The sequence below is a fragment of the Nicotiana attenuata genome, unplaced genomic scaffold, assembly GCF_001879085.1.
Source record: "Nicotiana attenuata strain UT unplaced genomic scaffold, NIATTr2, whole genome shotgun sequence".
Classification (NCBI taxonomy): domain Eukaryota; kingdom Viridiplantae; phylum Streptophyta; class Magnoliopsida; order Solanales; family Solanaceae; genus Nicotiana; species Nicotiana attenuata.
Genome location: NW_017671694.1, coordinates 26,901 through 40,994, shown reverse-complemented (window position 1 = coordinate 40,994; position 14,094 = coordinate 26,901). Strand labels below are relative to the sequence as shown.

The 14,094-nt window shown below is 38.4% G+C and overlaps 1 protein-coding gene across 4 annotated transcripts; it reads right to left on the bottom strand.

Moving 5' to 3' along the window:
* Positions 1 to 8,225: 8,225 nt before the first annotated feature.
* Positions 8,226 to 13,300, bottom strand: LOC109209724 (peptide deformylase 1B, chloroplastic). Of its 4 annotated transcripts, XR_002065412.1 has the most exons (9): positions 12,983 to 13,300; positions 12,737 to 12,875; positions 12,309 to 12,501; positions 11,067 to 11,177; positions 10,600 to 10,662; positions 10,369 to 10,499; positions 10,238 to 10,289; positions 8,576 to 8,600; positions 8,226 to 8,475 (listed from the first exon to the last, which is right to left on the bottom strand). XR_002065412.1 is itself a non-coding variant. In XM_019373036.1 (7 exons), the coding sequence occupies exons 1-6, from the start codon at positions 13,206 to 13,208 to the stop codon at positions 10,398 to 10,400; spliced, it is 834 nt and encodes a 277-aa protein (XP_019228581.1). In that variant the 5' UTR covers positions 13,209 to 13,300; the 3' UTR covers positions 9,977 to 10,289; positions 10,369 to 10,397. The 4 variants fall into 4 exon arrangements, 1 of the variants encoding a protein (XP_019228581.1); XR_002065414.1 differs by lacking the exon at positions 8,576 to 8,600; XR_002065413.1 differs by lacking the exons at positions 8,226 to 8,475; positions 8,576 to 8,600 and adding an exon at positions 9,239 to 9,666.
* Between the last annotated feature and the right edge of the window lie 794 nt (positions 13,301 to 14,094).

Below are 14,094 nucleotides of genomic sequence, written 5' to 3'. Positions count from 1 at the left end.
ACAATTAACAGCACATATTCAATTAATTCACCTATGTGGACAATTCCCTCTTACAAGGTTAGAAAGGAGACTCACCTTGCTCCGAAGTTCCATAACCGGCATTCCACGCCCTTCTGAAGACTCAAATTGAGGCACAACGTTCCAGAACTAGCCAATAATTATGCAAACCCATTAATATATGTTCAATTACTCATAAAAATTCAATTTATAACAATTCCTAACCCCGATCGAAAAGTTGACAAAAACGTCCTCGGGCCCACGTGCCCGGATTCCGAAATTTTTCGAAGATAAAGTTTACCCATAACCTCACGAACTCAAATATATAATTTATTCTCAATTCCATATCCAAATCGTGGTCAAAATCCAAGAATACTAATTTTCTAGGTTTTCCCTCAAACCCCAAGTTTTCAACAAATTTTCATGATAAAATCCATATACAATCATGTATTTAACTCAAAACTAACATAAACCACTTACCTCATGCTTGGTGGTGAAAATAGCACCTCAAAGTTGCTCCAAAATTGGCTCCAGTGGAAGAAATGGGGTTGAAATGAACCCAACCCCCGATTTAAAAGAACCTCACTGCCTCCAGCATTTTCGCACCTGCGGTGCATAAATGGCTCCTGCGGCCCCTGCTTCTGCGGCGCACGTGCCGCTTCTGCGGTCCCAGGCTCAGGGCCAAAAATCCGCTTCTGCGGTCTTCTCTGTGCAGATGCGCAACCGCACCTGCGGTTAAAGTGCCGCACCTGCGGTCACTATACTTCTTCGCCAAAACCGCATATGCAACCCCATGGCCGCTTCTGTTGCTCTGCACCTGCGGCCAAAACCTCACAGGTGCAGTTACACCAGATATCAGCTGCCTCAATTCTTCCTCAAATTCCAAAATTGATCCGTTAACCATGCTAAATCCAACCGAGGCCCCCGGGACCCCGACCAATCATACCAACCAGTCCCAAAACAAAATGCGGACCTGCTCGAGGCCTCAAATCACATCAAACAATGCCGAAATCACGAATCACACCCCAATTCAAACTTTATGGACTTTAGAACTTCAAACTTCTACGTTCGATGCCGAAACCTATCAAATCACGTCCGATCGACCACAAATTTTGCACACAAGTCATATTCGACATTACGGACCTACTCCAACTTTCGAAATCAGAATCCGACCCCGATATCAAATGTCCACTTCCGTTCAAACTTCTCAAAAAACCTTCAAATTTCTATCTTTAGCCAAATGACTCCAAAACGACCTACAGACCTTTGAATTCACTTTCGATCGCGCTCCTAATATCAGAATCACCATACGTAGCTATTCCCAGACTCGGAATCCCAAACAGACATTAATAATACTGAAAGGCACTTCAACCCAAACTTATGAAATTCTTCTAAAAATGCTAACTTCCACAATAGGTGCCGAAACGTTCCCAGATCTTCCAAAACCCGATCCGAACATACGCCCAAGTCCGAAATCATCATACGAACCTGCTGGAACCTTCGAATCCTGATTACGAGGTCGTTTACTCAAAAATCCAATCTTAGTCAATTCTTTCAACTTAAAGCTTCCGAAATGAGAATTTTGTTTCCAAATCAACTCCGAACTTCTCGGAATTCAATTCCGACCACGCGTACAATTCATAATACCTGTGTGAGAAAGCACGGGAGAAAATAATATTGATATTATTAACTTGTGTTAAAACACGATACAATGAGCCCTATATATATACACAACATATCCTACTCCTAATACATATTGGATTAGGGTTATTTACTCCTATTTACATAATTATTCTAACAACCTGAAGTGAAGCTACTCGAGGCCTCAAACCGCTGAAAGACGTGCTAGAGCTCCAAACGACTGCTCGGGTTGTTGCAGCTGGCCAGGATTGCTGGCATCCAGAACTCTCCTAACTACCAATTTATTCATTTCCTCCTAAACTTAGAAAGCACTCTAATCGAGGAATTAGACTTAATCCTTAAAAATGAAGAAGATTACTAGAAGTTGAAAGCTAGAATAATCCGGCTCTCAGATGGGGATGCCAACACTAGATTCTTCCACACCTCTACTCTTAATAGAAGAAGGAGAAATAAAATCCTCTCTCTCAAAGATGAGGCTGGGAACTGGAAGCATGATCCTTATGAAATCAAAGACTCTATTGCCAGTTTTTTTCAAGGAGCTCTACATTTCTTCACACACTCAATCCCCCATCTCCACTACCACTCCTGGCCCTCAGAATCCATCCCTGTCTATTGTGCAAAAGGCCAATATGGCTCTCCCCCTCAGAGTTAGTGAAATATCCTAACCCAATTGGAATAATCATACCTTTGGTAACATATTCCACAAGAAGAAGAGACTGTTGGCCAGGATTGCTGGCATCTAGAAATTACCTAACTACCAATTTAGTCATTTCCTCCTGAACTTGGAAAATACTCTAATCGAGGAATTGGACTTAATCCTTAAAAATGAAGAAGATTTCTGGAAGTTGAAAGCTAGGATAAGCTGGCTTTCGGATGGGGATGCCAACACTAGATTCTTCCACACCTCTACTCTTAATAGAAGAAGGAGAAATAGAATCCTCCCCCTTAAAGATGAGGCTGGGAACTGGCAGCATGCTCCTCATGAAATCAAAGACTCTATTACCAGTTTTTTCAAACAGTTCTACACTTCTTCACACACTCAATCCCCCATCTCCACTACCACTCTTGGCCCTCAGAATCCATCCCTATCCATTTTGCAAAAAGCCAATATGGTTCTCCCCCTCAAAGATAGTGAAATCAAAAGAGTTATTTTCTCATTCAAGCCCTTCAAAGCCCCGGGACTAGATGGATTACATCCCTTCTTTTACCAGAAGTACTGGACATTGTGGGAAATTATGTCATCCAATTCTGCAAAGAATGCCTCTCATCTGAAACAATGCACCCCAGTATGAATGAGACCCTCATGTGCTTAATTCCAAAATGCCCCTAGGCCTCCATGCTTAAAAACTGCAGGCCCATAGGTTTTTTCAACACTGTCTACAAAACCGTGACTAAAATTCTAGTCAACAGAATCAAACTATACCTGGCCCACATTATTGGTCCTAGTCAGGCAAGCTTCCTCTCCAATAGGAGAGCCTCTCACAATGCTATAATTGTCTAGAAATATATCACCCACTTTGGGAAAATGAGAGGCAAAATACCTAACATGATCTTAAAGGTTGACTTGGAGAAGGCCTTTGACAGAATTGAATGGTCCGTTATTAGGGACATTCTCCATGCCCTCAACTTTCCCACTGGCACCATTAACCTCATCATGTCCTGTGTAAGCTCATGCTCCATCTCTATCCTAGTGAATGGGGATCAAACCAATGCCTTCAAACCTTCTAGAGGTATCAAGCAGGGTGACCCCCATCCCCTTACTTGTTTATTATGTGCATGGAGAGACTCTCCAGGTCAATTGATGAGGATGTCCAGAATAAGGAGTGGTGCCTAATTAGCATAAGAAGGTCTGGTCCCAAGATCTCCCACATGACCTTTGCTGATGATCTGACTCTATTTGCAAGAGCTAATCAAAAAAATTGCCCAACAATCCTCAGCACTTTAAACTCCTTCAATCAAGCCTCAAGCCAAAAAAAATCAATCTTGCAAAATCAAGAGTATTCTTCTCTACCAACTTCCAACCCTACCAAATAGAAATTAAATTCAACAGACTATCCATTCAGGCCTCAGCTACCTTTGGCAAATACTTAGGGTTCTTCATTTTCTACAAAAGACCAACCAATAGTAACTTCCAATTTCTTATTGATAATATGCACTCCGAAATGGCTGGTTGAAAAACTAACCTCCTAAATATTACTGGGAGAACTACACTAGCAAATATCCCTAGCCATGTCATGCAATTCATCAAACTCCCTTAAAAAAACTACTAAGGAAATTGATAGAATTCAAAAGAACTTCATCTGGGGCACCACACCAAATACAAAGAAAATGCACCTAGTGGGCTGGGACACTATCACCAAGCCTAAGATCCAGGGAGGGCTGGGAATTCAAAGGGTTGAATTGAAGAACAAAGCTATCCATTCATGACTTGCCTAGCTTTTTCACAACGCATCCTCCCTCTGGGCAAAAACTCTGATTGCCAAGCACTACAACTGGCGACATCACACCCCCCAAAAATAAAAGCTAAATCCTCCACTTGACAATGCATTCTCAAAGGGTGAGAAACATGCATATAAGTCAGCAGATGGGTAGTTCACAAAGGGAATGGAGTCAGCTTCGTAAATGACCCCTGGATCCCCAACCACCCAGCCTTTAGGTCCATGATTGAGGGTCCCCTAACCTAAGCAGACCTGTCAATCACAATTGCTGCCATCTATAATAATGGGATCTAGGATACCTCCTCCATCTTCCTGAACATCCCTACAAACATCATAAACATGCTTTTAACCACCTTCATTCCACCCAATCCCATAAAGGAGGATAGGAGGATAGGATGATCTGGGAAAACACTAGTAATGGCCTCTTCAGCACCAAATCAGCTTATACCCTCCTTGCCAACATAGCCTCCCAGAAGGGAACAGATAATAGCAATAGCTACTTGTGGATCTGGAAACTGAAGCCCCCCAATAAGATCAAAACTTTCATATGGCTCTTTTACCATGAAAGCCTTCCAACAGGGGCTTATCTCCAAAATATTGGGGTCTGCTACAATCCAATGTGCTATTTTTGCAATGATGCTCTGGACCTCTGCCCACATCTTCTTTGAGTGCCCTAATGCGAAATCTTTCTGGCAACAATTAACCTCAAAGAGCACCACTGCAGCCCAAACCCAAAACTCCACATTCACTAGTAGGGACTGGGCGACCACATGGGCTTCTCTCAAAAGAAAGCCATTCAATAACACTCTTAGTTTGGAGGATTTATTCCCCTTTATCTTCTGGCAGATTTGGATTACTAGGAATAATTACCTCTTCAACAAGAAAAAAGATATGGTCCCTACTAACATTGTTGTGGCAAAGGCTACTGAGTATATCACTATCTCAATAAACAAACCACCCACAAAAGAGAAAATTATCTGGGTCAAATGGACCCCCCATTAAGAGGCCATTATAAGCTCAACACTGATGGGGCTGCTATTGAGAATCCCGGCAAGAGATGTGGGAGGAGCTTTTAGGGACTCCAGTTGAAACTAGATCCTGGGTTTCATGGGAAGCCTGCAACACACCATAAATACACAAGCGGAACTCATTGCTATTCTAGTAGGATTGCAGATTGCTGACTAAAGAGGGGTCACACCACTTGAAATCAACACAGACTCGACTGAGGTAATAAGAATGCTTAACTCGGGTAACTTTGTATTTGGCTCAAGTATTTTTGAATGCAGGTCAATCATCCTAAGACTAGGAGACGTGGTGGTAACGCACAACTACAGAGAGACGAACAAAGTAGCTGACCTGATGGCAAAGGAGGGTGCAAGCAAGGACTTTTTTGACAGCATAAGACTCACGACAGTTCCTCCGGTGTTTGCAAATCAAGTTTTTTGGACAGACATCTCAGGAACTATCTTTTTTAAAATATACACCGAGCACATATTCGAATCTTTTGATCTTGTCTACTTTAATTTTGACCATAAAAGTGAATGTAAGGCACACAAGACGTATCATTGGGGCATCAAACGTGAATATGAACTAGCTAAAGTTTATTTTAAAAGATAAACTATAGCATTCTCACTCGTTTTGGGCTTTTTTTATTCATTTCGTATGACTTCATGTATTTATTCCAAAAGGAAAATGTACTGCTAGAACAGTTTATTTGACTGAAGTTAAAACGGGTTTAGTAATTAGTACAGCCATCAAGAGCACAAACTGGTAGTCCAATTATGTTTGTTTCTGAATCAATAAGCAGTCTGTCCAATAGTGATTTTTCTGAATTATTTATGTCCTTGACTATTCAATAATTCAAACATAATTTTATTTTACCAAGAAACCAATCATTCAATTGTTATTTTCAGTCGAAATGTACAAATTTAAAATCGAACTGTTCCTCTGGTTGAGAGAAAAGAGGAATTGAAAGAATACAAAATCTATTGGACCTTCTCATCTAGCCTTCGTCATTTTAAAAGAAGAGAAAGTAGAACATGTACTTCTAGTATTCGAAAACTTAATAGTCAAAATGTGTTATTTCTGGCTTGAATTAATTCCTTGTATTTTTAGGAAACTCATAGTCCCTATAGGTTTAGGAAAATCCATTGTCCTAATAGATTTGAGAAAGGAAAACCTATAGTCCTTGTCAAATTGGGAAACCTTTCTCTTACATGTTTGGGACCTTTTGGGATCTATATATAGGGGTTGTAGTTTGGGATCTTAGAGATTGTACTGTGCTTTCCTTCTCATTCATAGTGAAAAACTCTCTCTGCTTTTGCCCCGAGGATTAGGCTTAGCCGAACCTCGTTAAATCCTTATGTTGATTTTTCTTCTCTATTTGCTTTGTGTGTGATTGTGTGCTAGTTAAACCACGATATTCCGCAACAAAATGGAAAGAAATGGATAGTGAAAGTTCCTAATAACCGACCCAACTACTGTGCAATAGAGTTTAAATATGGTTTATCAAGAGTCTATCACAATTAGTTGCGGCAAAATGGTTAAAAGAAAACAGTTAACCGCCCATATTGTCTACTAAAAAATGAGTTGGATAATAAACTTTTTAAAAACGGGTCAAATATGGATAAGAACCATATTATCCATTTAGAAAATGGATAACTAATGAGTTTAACTTTTACATTCGTAAAGCCTCAAATTGGGGGTTCCTCAAGTTTGGGAGACTAGAAATTCTTTCAAAAGTGTTCATATTCAAGAAGTCATGGATAATATGGTTATGTAACCATATTATCCATCGGTTAACTCGTTTTTATCCGTATTAAATATGGGTCAGGTCGGATAACTTATCCGTTTTCATTACCCGCTTTCGACCCGACCCACCTGTTTGCCACCCTAATTACGATCAAGAGGAGCCATAATTCTATCTACCCCTCTCATCCTTTTCTGGCAAGGGAATTGATTAACTCATATGAAATCCAAAATTGCAATATCCCTGAGATGTTTAAGATTGTGACAAGCAAGCTATGGAAGCAGCTTGTAAAGAAGACAACCAATACTTCTGGTTTCCCTGGGGTCGTGGTTCTAATACTACAGTTTACAGGATCATAAGACTTGCTACAATATATAACTCGATTACCCAAAGCTTAAAAGGGATGACATTACGTGGTCAGGAAACTCAAGCAAGAAGATGGACAGTATTTCATTGGACTAGGTATTCTCTGATTAATTTTTCCAGATTTCCCCTCAAATTCTTTCCTCCTGCATAAGAACATCAGTAGGTAACGATATGCGACTAAGCATGCCTCTTGGCAGCGATGTAGACAGGCTGAATTAAATTGCCAGGATAACTATAAGTGTAATCTGTTCAAACTTCGTCAAAATCTGACACTGAAATGGAGGTTCAATTTTATTGAGTGAAACCCATGCAGTGATGCCCGAGCACTCAGGTTGGGAGTTATCTCAGTTGCAGCATCACCCAACAAAGTTTAGGGGTCGTTTGGTTTGAATACGGCTTATGCCGGGATAAGTTATGCTTGGATTAGTTATACTGGGATTGTTTTTTATCCACTGTTTGGTATGTCGTATTAAAAATGATAATTGCATAATTTCTAAGAAAAGGTATAAGTTATCCCGGTGCTAATTACCCCACCCTCTATAAGGTATAAGTTATCCCGGTGTTAATTTTAATCCCGGTATAACTTATACCCGGTTTGCTAACCAAACAAAGTATTAAGGTGGTATTAAAATTTTATACCAGCACTATACCTTCTTATACCTCGTACCAAACGACCCCTAAATAGTACCTCAAACCTGCAAACTTAGATCTCAATGCATGATCCACCGGATTGCTTCCATCATTTCACAAATTGCAGGTCTAGACTAGACCCGGTTATCATGATGTATACAATACATCGGTAACTAAACAATTAAGTTATGACAAATTCATATACATTTGAGTTCATTTCCACATCCAAGCAGGCATGGAGCAGAGAACCAGGCTGAGACATGTAACTACCAGCTGAAATCAATTTGCAGGAGATGACTATCTCGCTATAAAAGAGTATATGTTCATCTGCATAAATACACAACACGAACCGTGGACCTGGGCATGGAAGTAGCATTGGCGGTTTGGGGGATGATGACTAAAGCTAGTGTCTCAAATTTTACTTCCATAACTCCACAATTCAGAACACCAAAATTATCTCCATCTTTTTTAAATCTCTAAGACAATAAGACATTCTCACATTCTCTCTATAAACTGTGGCTCATGCTCAGCATGTTCTTGATTATTCAAGTTTCGGGAGTTCAAACCCCATCATGATTGATCAATTCTATTTTGATGCGGAAACTGCCATCATTAGACATCAGCAGAGGCTGTGAAAGGATATCATACCAATTCCTAAAAGAAACATATACATAAAAACTGTTCATTTTGCTTGTAGGTGATTGCTTGCCATTCAGAGGTATAACTTCGATAACGGTAGAGCTGAAACCTTTACCAGAAAAAAGAGCTCCCAAACCATTCTGTTGGAAAATAATTGGAGAACTATGAATACGCATTACGGCTCCAATAAATTTTTTACTGATTCTTGTTGAAAATTCTGAAAGTGATGCCACGTATAAAAGTATAACAGTGTATTGCTAATGTCAAATCTTCAGGCAAACTATGACTGCCAGTATCTAGACAAGCAAAATACAAAGTCATGACCTTGTGGTAGACTGGTAGTAATTGCGAATGAGCAAATAGGGGGAAGCAATTAGCTTAAATGGTGCAAAATGAGTTGTTAGATATTAGACAGAGAATAGGGTATAAAGGTCACTATACATCATACAACTGACCAAATTCTTTAGGTCTAGTCTTATTTATCCCCAGCATCTGTTTGCAGTTCAGAAGACAGAACTTGCACTATACTCCTGACTTCTTATCTTCTCTACACAAATTCTACAAATAACATGCGGCCTTTTTTTACAAGTTATTAACAAAGTAAATGTCTCAAAACACAATTTTGCATATGCAACTAGCCAACTTCAGCATTATCTTTTTTTTTTTTTTTTTTTTTTTTTTTGTGTGTGGTTGGGGGTGGGGGTGGGGGTAATGCACAAAACTTTTTTGATAACCGAGAATCCACGAGGGCAAGTGATGCACAGTTCAAAACTCGATAATGGGCTTGTCCCTCTACCCTTCTCCACTTAAATATCAAGCTTTTGTCCGCACAAAAACTTTAGGCTTCTTGCTCTATAAAAGATGATTCGTTTATATCTATTTTTTTGAATAAGTGCTTTTATATGTATTCCATCTCCGTTCTCCTTAAGCACATATACATACATCACGTCTTCTGCGGTGCGTTCTTCTTTCATGGATAACATCTTCATATTCTAACTTCTAAATCCCCACATCTAAAAGTTGAGGTATGTAGCTTATTGATATAAAGCTCCATCAGGTTTCATGGACGAGATTTCCCTTTTCCCCACATTTCATCGCCTTCGCAACATTTGATCCTGCTCTTCTATAGTTTTCTGCACTATAGCTCCCGAAACTTGGTAAAGTCAATTCCTTTGGTTTCCTCTTATTTTAGATCCCCAATTCATCCTTGAAAGCACAGAAATACCAAAATCAACAGCTGAAAGTCTCATATCATCCCTCTCGGCCCTAATATTTTATGTCACCACATTTGGTGAATGACAAGTAAATATAAATGAGCTATTTTATCAGATTTCAGACTTTTAGAGTAAAGATGAAAACAGTGGATTCATCCTTTTCTTTACCTTTTTTTTATTATTAGGATATTCAATTAGTTAACACGAATGCAAGTGGATCCATCCTAATTTTTTCCTGTTAAGTAGGATATTCCATTGGTTAAAACATTGTAGGATAAGATGGAGATTTTAAAAGGTAATGCTAAAGGTTGAGGGGATCTTCTTCACACTGAACAACAAAAGCCGAAGTGTTCAGACAACAAACACTCATCAAGGAAAAATAAATAAAAAGACAAGGCCACTTCTTGATTTTCATCCTTCTCAAAATAAGTAACTACAGCCCTTTTTCAATTCTTTACTGTGGTAATCCGATCATTCCTAAACACAATGGTATTAATAGAACGATAAACCTCAGGACACACTTTTGGATAGTTTCAAGATATCAAAGCACAAGTGTATCATACCACAGTTCTGCAAAAGCTGGCATTCCAGTTTGTGCTTCATCACACAAATAACCTGCATACATCAAATAGCAAGTATTGAGCACATGTAGAAAGATAATAAACAAATGAAATTAAGGTAAGGCACTAAAAACCTGAGAATTTTTCGTCAATTTCAGTAAACTCATGATTTGCCAAATCCAACAGCTGCCTTCTTTATTTTCCGTGTATTTATGCTTTCAGGGGTCGGCAACCCAGTCTTCTCCTCAAATTTCTTTTCCAGAGCCTGTGAAAATCCAGTTATAAAGATAAACAACAAAAATCTTGGTTCCTAGGTGTAACATCTGCAGATGTATGTCTTCCAACTTTAACAATCATCTACTAACCACTAAATCTTCACGGATGGTGTCCAGGACTTCGTCAGTCATTTTCTCAAAGAAAAGAACTCCCTGCACATTGCCGATGTATGTTAAAGAGAGATGTCCAACAGGAACGAAGTATAACACAAAAAGCAAATTGTGAATCCATGTGTTTTCTAATGAACATTCATTAAAGGCTGTATATGCTACTCCATATTTCTGAACTCACCAGCAGCACTGTTGAGCAGTCTTATAAAAAGAATCACAACTGGGAAGACTACTAAAGTCAAGTCTTACAGTTCTTATTCTTTTTTATTAGACTGCTCAAGGTACAGTTACTGCAACTGGAAAGACTTAAAAAACATTTTATCTGGAATCAAAGTAAATGAAAAGGGAAAATGTGTAAGCGGGAGAGCCTGAGAGTTCCAAACAACGTAAATTTATGGGTAAGTACAGTTAAACACAACTCTTATATTTATGGAATTGAAAAGCACCTGTAGGTGATCAAATTCATGCTGGAAGACTCGTGCGGGAAGCGCAGTCAAGGTTAACTCAAACCTTGCACCATTAATGTCCTGAGCGTCTACCTTCACTGAGTCTGGTCTCTGCAAACATACAATGTGTATAAATAGTCTAGTGAGTCAAAATTCAGAACATAAAAAACTTCAGAATCTGAATAGCAAATTCAGGTTCCTAGACCCTAAAGCAGTTAGCCAACAAAGATCTACCAGGTAAGCAGTTTAAGGATGCAAAGTGTTCTAGGCTTGAATTTCTACTTCACACACAGTGACACTTTTTGGACAAGCCACACATATTCCATCATCCAAAAGATGGAAGAGTAAGCAGCCCTGTTATGTAACCTCTTAATGAGCCAGAAGAAAAATACTGTCGTATAAATTGGGAATTCCTAGTCGAATAGGGCACACTTGCCAACTAGAGAATTAGGATCTCTTTTGATATTAAGTTCTTGAGATGCAATCTACTTGGTGGGATAGACACAAGCCTAAAGCACAACCAACAAAATCGACCATTTGTTGAGAAGTTTGAAATTGAGTGACTGAAGGACTTTAAAGGATCAAGGAAGTTAGATACATGTAACTTCAATTGCTGATATGAATCACATTTGCTTTTCCCCAAAGCAATAGAACATGCAGGTTTCCATGGAAGTTAGAACCAGCTCATTGGAGTAATTTTTCCCAGAGCAGGATACGGCAATTCAAATTCTTCACAATGGTGTAGTATACCAAATTCAACAAGACAAATGCTAGGAAAGACTCGCACAAGGTTGGAAATGTAGCAACCTCATCATCATTTTCAGATATATTTAAGACCAACCTCGTCATGTCACGAGCTGGTAATATGGTATCAACAACAACTACTACGCATCAATCCCAAGCAAGTTAGGTTCGGCTATATAAATCCTCACTCGCTATGTCACTCCATTAAGCCTATTCTTATACCAATAGTTTACAAGACAGAAATAAAAACTACTAGCAGTTCTCAACATTTTCCAAATTTAATATTTAAGATACACACACACACACATATTTTTTTATAAGAAAAGTATCAACTGTATGACAGCTTCTTGAGAGACTCGAACGAATGACCTCAATCATATTTGATCTCACTCCATGACGGGGTTCATATTTGATCTCACACACACATGCGCGCACACATATAGTAAGGCAGTAGACTGAATTGAGGTCAAACAAAGAATGGTTAATAGGTCCAAATACCTCAACATCTCCATATATCTCTGGAAAAGATAAGCAACCTTCGTCATAAGGTATGATCCTCCTAGAATATCTACTAACACGTGGATTGACGAGAACAATCTCCTCCCCCTCTCCACGTTCACCAGCTGCATTAAATACCATTAGTTGAACGTTCATTCCAACTTGTGGTGCAGACAGCCCAATGCCATCAGTTCTGCGTAAAATCAAAGCCAAGCATCCTTTACAGTCCTCTGAATAGCAAGCTTTTCTTATAAACAAAAAAAGATTCTACATATACTAAATAAAACATCAATAATGATTCAATATATAGATCAATTACACATCAACAAAGTCTATCAATCAATTATCTTAATACAACTAACTTTTGTATTAAAATAATTTATCAAACGGATAAGTAATGAAGGATTTTAAGAAACACATGGACTCACTTATACATAATATCGAACATTTCGTTGACTAATTTCTTCAAATTATCGTCAAATGTACCAATTCTTTTGTTCTTTGCTCTCAGGATCGGGTCTGGATATTCTATAATTTTCAGAGGCCCCTCGAAACTCAAATCAGCAGCTACCACACAACAAACAAACAAACAAACAAAAAGAAGAATTTTAATTTGCGAAAAAAAAAAAACTGCCTATAATTATATTTTTGGCAAGAATTATAAAGATGCTTACGAGAAGCCACTTCGTCTCCTTTGATTTTAGGAGATAAAGCTCGCCTAGCTTGAGCGTAAACAGCCAATTTTGGAGGTTTATTACTGCTTGTCGAGAAAAATAAATAACTAGCTGATTTAAAGCGATGTAGACTATAGTTAAGCGGGGAGAGAGATGTGTGCCGACTGAGGAGAGGGTGGAGAGCGCGAGCGAATGAAGAAGAGGAGGCCCAAATTGCGGCAGCCATTGCCACACAACAAAACGGGCGATTTCAGTTGTAAAATGCAAATACTGTAATATCTTGTCTCGGGAATGTGCAGTCAAGCAATTTTAGTCCATGTTTTGTTACACTCGGCTTTATCCCTTGTCTATGTTCAAATTATTTTACCAATTTGGGCTTATTTTTATCTATTAGAGGTAATAATCTGCTACTTGTCAAAAGATTTTTCATTTTCAGAGAACCAACAAATCACTAACTAATAGTGGAATATTATAAATATATTATATTATGAATATCACCATTGATGAAACTTATCCATATTAGACTCCATCGTAAATATGTTTAATAGTAATCTATTGGAAATAAGCCTTCTGAAGAAGCTTAATATTTCGGCACTTCGTTGTGGATAAACATTATTCCTATAGAAGATTATCTATAGCTGGTACAATAATAACTTACAAGAAGTTTACACAACAGCTTGTAGTAGGAGCTTACAAGCAGCTTACGCAGCAACTTGGAATAGCAGCTTACAGAGTAGTTTCCTTTCTTCTATAAATAGAAGAGATTTCAATTCATTATGTACATGAGTTTGAAGTTGAATAATATACCAATCTCTTTCTATACTTGACTTCGATTTATTTACTTTACGGTTATTATATTTTATAATATGGAAAAATTTCAATTATCTTACCAAACCGTCGATAAAGTTTGACTTTTTAAATTTGCAAGAGGAATGTGCATTTGCCGTTTTTGTTCTAGTTTAGTCCTATGGTTGTACCTTATAACCATGGTGTTATTCTAACAATCAAGTAATAACTATGGTAATGTAAATAATATGAATGTTCAATATTTCGAATAAATAAAAAACATTTTCCGCTCTTAAATCAAGAAATGGGCTATGAATATTTGTGCA